Source organism: Schistocerca serialis, chromosome 9 (assembly GCF_023864345.2).
Source record: "Schistocerca serialis cubense isolate TAMUIC-IGC-003099 chromosome 9, iqSchSeri2.2, whole genome shotgun sequence".
Classification (NCBI taxonomy): domain Eukaryota; kingdom Metazoa; phylum Arthropoda; class Insecta; order Orthoptera; family Acrididae; genus Schistocerca; species Schistocerca serialis.
In genome coordinates, this window is record NC_064646.1 from 319,900,034 (window position 1) to 319,904,087 (window position 4,054).

A 4,054-nucleotide genomic window follows, 5' to 3' on the forward strand; every position below is an offset into this window, starting at 1 on the left:
GTAACTAATTTCACCCAGCGTAGGGAAGGGTTCCTGCTTTAAGACAATGATACGATGTGCTTAGACTATAATAAACCAGCATAATGTGAATTTACCGTGCTTGACATTTATTTCAAACCAAATAATGTTTAGTGCTTACGAAACATTTTACCAGTGCAATGATACAGATTAATAACAGAGCGCTGCATATAAATATATATTCTTTGTCGCTTTAAAAAAGTTATCGTACTGACGCAGACTATTTAGCTTACGTAAACTGAAAATTTTAGTGGAGGAACTATTGTTGTATATAGACTGTAACCATGATTAGAGCAATAATAGCAGTTTATATGCATCTACATGTAGCTGTGCTCGTACACGTCTGGGAGCAAACGGTTATTTGAGCTGGCTGGTAGAATTAATATGCACTCGGCGTGAATATAGTGCAGCAGGGCAGACTTCTTTTGTAACGTTCCTCATCAGACAGTATACAGACATTCTACCGCTAGCTGGTCGGAGCACAAACTTCATCAACGAACATTTTCAATAGAAGGAGCAGTTACAAAGAAAAGCAGCCCAACATGGGGGCCAATTCTATTGAAAACCTAGGACACCATGCTTAGGACACAAGTTACAAAACTAGTGCTCTCAAAGCAGGGCCAGATTTCATTAGGAATTCAAGTAGGCGCCACCACACACACACACACACACACACACACACACACACACACACACACACAACTACCCAGAGCTTCGAGTCGATGCCGAGGGACGCAGTGCTGACAGAGCTACAATGGCACGCCGACTTCGACAACACGGAGGCCATCTACTGCTGAGAGTGACGACTTCTGATGCTGTGAAGACTGGGGGGCGCTGTTGCTGCCAAAGCTGACTGCGCATCCACCGCCTCAACTCAACAAAACAATAGTAAGTAATAAACTGAACAAATCAGGTTAGTGAGTTCTAGTTAAATTTTCTTCATCGTGGTCGAACACCGAAATCCTTTTACCATTATTTGTGTATATGTAGAACATTGTGTGTACAACCAGAAAGACAACTTCATACTGTGTGTGCAGAGAGATTTATTAAATTGTTAATTGGTATAACACTTAAAAATGTCAAAGAGGACAAGAAAGGGTAAATTAGAATACGAAAAAGATGAATCTGAAATCAGAGAAGAATCAGTAGAGGAAATAATAAACTGTAGAGAACATTCTTTCTCTTGACACAGATAATGAGCCAGGAGAAAGAATGGATGATCCAAAAGTGTTCGCGACTTCCGAAGATGAGATAGAAAAAATTCCGAATGTCGTGGAGGCTCAAGTGACAGTAATTAATGATCAAAGAGAAACCTCTGGGTTGACGAATGTTTCTTCCATGCAACACTTTGATATGAGCGTGTTGTTCAATTTTATGTCCCATATGGAAGAACGTAATTCACGTCAAGCAGAATACGATACGGGATTTAGACTTTAAATGGTGAAATGTCATAAAGAAGGAGAAGAATGTCTGGCACAGAAAGAGTCAGAAAGAGAGGAATATTTTAGAAAGAGGGAAGAGGAAAATAGGAAATTTAAACAGGAAATGTTAGAATTACAGAAGGCTTGTGATCTTAGATATAGTCAGAACATTGAAAAAGTACAGACTGAGATCAATGACATCTCTGGCACTGTACAAACACTAGAAGAAAATTTTGCTGTAGTAAAATCAACTCAAAATGCTGTAGTTCAGCAGGTTTCGGAATTGTCTGACAAAATGAATCAACTAGAGTTAAACACTAAACAAAATTTGATTTGTTTCTACTTGATGAATCTAATCAATGGGAAAAGGAAATGTCTGTATGGATAGCTTAAAATCAAAGGAGATAAAGAAGCAGGTAAACGACACTGTTGAACTTAAACTAAACTCAACTAGTGAGACAAAATTAAACATAGCCAATACAGAAGATATTGAACAACTGAAAGAGGAATTTTGCATGATTAAAAACAAAGTAAACAGCAAAATACCTAAGGATACGGAGAATTCAAGTCGTTTTGGCTGCATTCCGAATGATTGCATCAAGGATCATAACCAAGATGTAGGGGAATTTTCTGTCAGAAATCAACATCGTGACACTAGTCTAGAGAAGAAAAGACATCATGAGTACAGAACTGTTGGAATTGATAGTGATGAACACTCTTTACCTGAGTCTGAACCATTCACTCAGAATACTTTTTTGTCACCCATTGAAATTGAAAACAGCATATTTAAAAGTAGACAGTTTCCAGTATTCTCATCCGAAAAGAACACAACCCACCCCAAAATTTTCATTAACAGTTTCAAACAAATATTTCCAAAGGTATGGACCGAGTACGATAAAATTCAATTTACAGTTTCAAAGATTGTTAGCGAGGCATCGCTCTGGGCGAGTGAAGTTAGTGAAACGTGTAGGACATGTCACGAGTTTTAGAAATTATTTTTTGCTAAGTACTGGTCCACGAGCAAACAAGCGCATTTACGAAAGTAACTGTACAATCCCGAGTTTTATAACACGAAGAAAAGAACCTTATGGTCTTACTTTGAAAAGTACATTAATAAAACTCGATATTAGACCGAACCTATATCCCACCGCGAAGTTATTCAGATCCAAAAAACCAGGCTTCCGATTAACCTTTGTGAAATGCTTGTTCATGTCCCCAACAATGATTCTGAGCAATTTCGGCCCACGATTGATTCGATAGATATCATTCAAGAGAATTTCAGTCAGTTAAACGGCAGAAATGTGCGTTACAACAACGGCAACAGACATAATAATAGTAATAACCACTCTCCGTCTAACGGCAGCAATCATCGGCAATCAAATAACAGAGATTCACAAAGTAGACAGAACCTAAATTACAACAATCAAAACAACAGAAATGCTTACAACCAGGAATGGCTTCAACGGATGTAAATAAGACACATTTGGGCAAGGCTAATGTTCAAAATCGAAAGAGAAAATTCAATGGCACAAGTCAATATTCTAACCTGGAACAAAACAATCCAGAGAATCGAAATCAGTCATATCAGTGGGTTCCAACAAATTCTATTGGAACCACCAGATGAACCAAACCAATATAACGAACTTTCTGCGTCAAAACACTTCTGCAGTGATTCCATTAGGAAACGGTGCAGCTGATGTTCGGAATACAATGTATAACCCACAGAGTCACAATGTCCATGTCATGGATATAGTAGAGGAGCCACGTCATGAACCAAATAATGCAACAAACTAGGACCAGCCAGTCCTAGACTTCTGGGAGTGGCTGGTGGGCTTAAGGGAAGGTCAAAGTAATCAATCTGTGTGTTTACTAAGGTACAATTCTGTTGTGGAAATTATAGACGAATTACTGAATGAGGCAACTTCACACCAATCTGAATCCAAAGAATATGTGCAAGCTGTAATAGCTGGAGATATAAATGGTATACCTGTACACATCCTTATAGACACAGGAGCTGCCACTAATGTGATGTCGTTTGACCTGTTTAAACGTATTAGTAAAATAGAAAAAGTACTTACTTTGCCTGTAATAGGGTGTACTGTTTCCGGAGCTTTCGGCACAGGTATTCAGCCCATTAAAGCTCAAGTGCTGGTGGAATTAATCATACAGGAGGAAAAACTTAAGGGAACCTACCTGGTAGTCAAGAATTTATCCATACCGTGCATTTGGGGGTGGGACTATTTAGTCAAAAACCGGGCAGTCATTGACTTACAGAAAGGGGTATGTGTTTTAAATACAATCAATGGGATTGTTGGATTGTCTTTGTTAAGGGAAACAAGGATTCTCGACAAATACTGTCAGTATCTGCCGTTGTTATGTAATTGTAATAATGTAATGTCAACCGACATGATTAGTTTGCCTGTAGTCAATTCCAATTCGTATCTCTTGTAAGTTATCAAAGACAAAATAACCGAGTCTGAATATTTGTCAAGTGTACAGAGACAGGAACTGTCAAATTTACTAACTGAATATGGACCAGTGTTTGGCAACAATCCTGGTGTCATCAAAGGGTTTAAGTATAAGATGCATGTGCAGCCTCATGAAACCTATTGCAA

The 4,054-nt window shown here is 38.4% G+C and overlaps 1 protein-coding gene across 1 annotated transcript; it reads left to right on the forward strand.

Annotated features, from left to right (window-relative positions):
• Positions 1 to 1,455: 1,455 nt before the first annotated feature.
• LOC126419588 (ankyrin repeat and ELMO domain-containing protein D-like) lies at positions 1,456 to 3,233 on the forward strand. The gene is made up of 4 exons (XM_050086775.1): positions 1,456 to 1,813; positions 1,914 to 2,245; positions 2,570 to 2,907; positions 3,005 to 3,233. The coding sequence occupies exons 1-4, from the start codon at positions 1,456 to 1,458 to the stop codon at positions 3,231 to 3,233; spliced, it is 1,257 nt and encodes a 418-aa protein (XP_049942732.1).
• Positions 3,234 to 4,054: the final 821 nt, after the last annotated feature.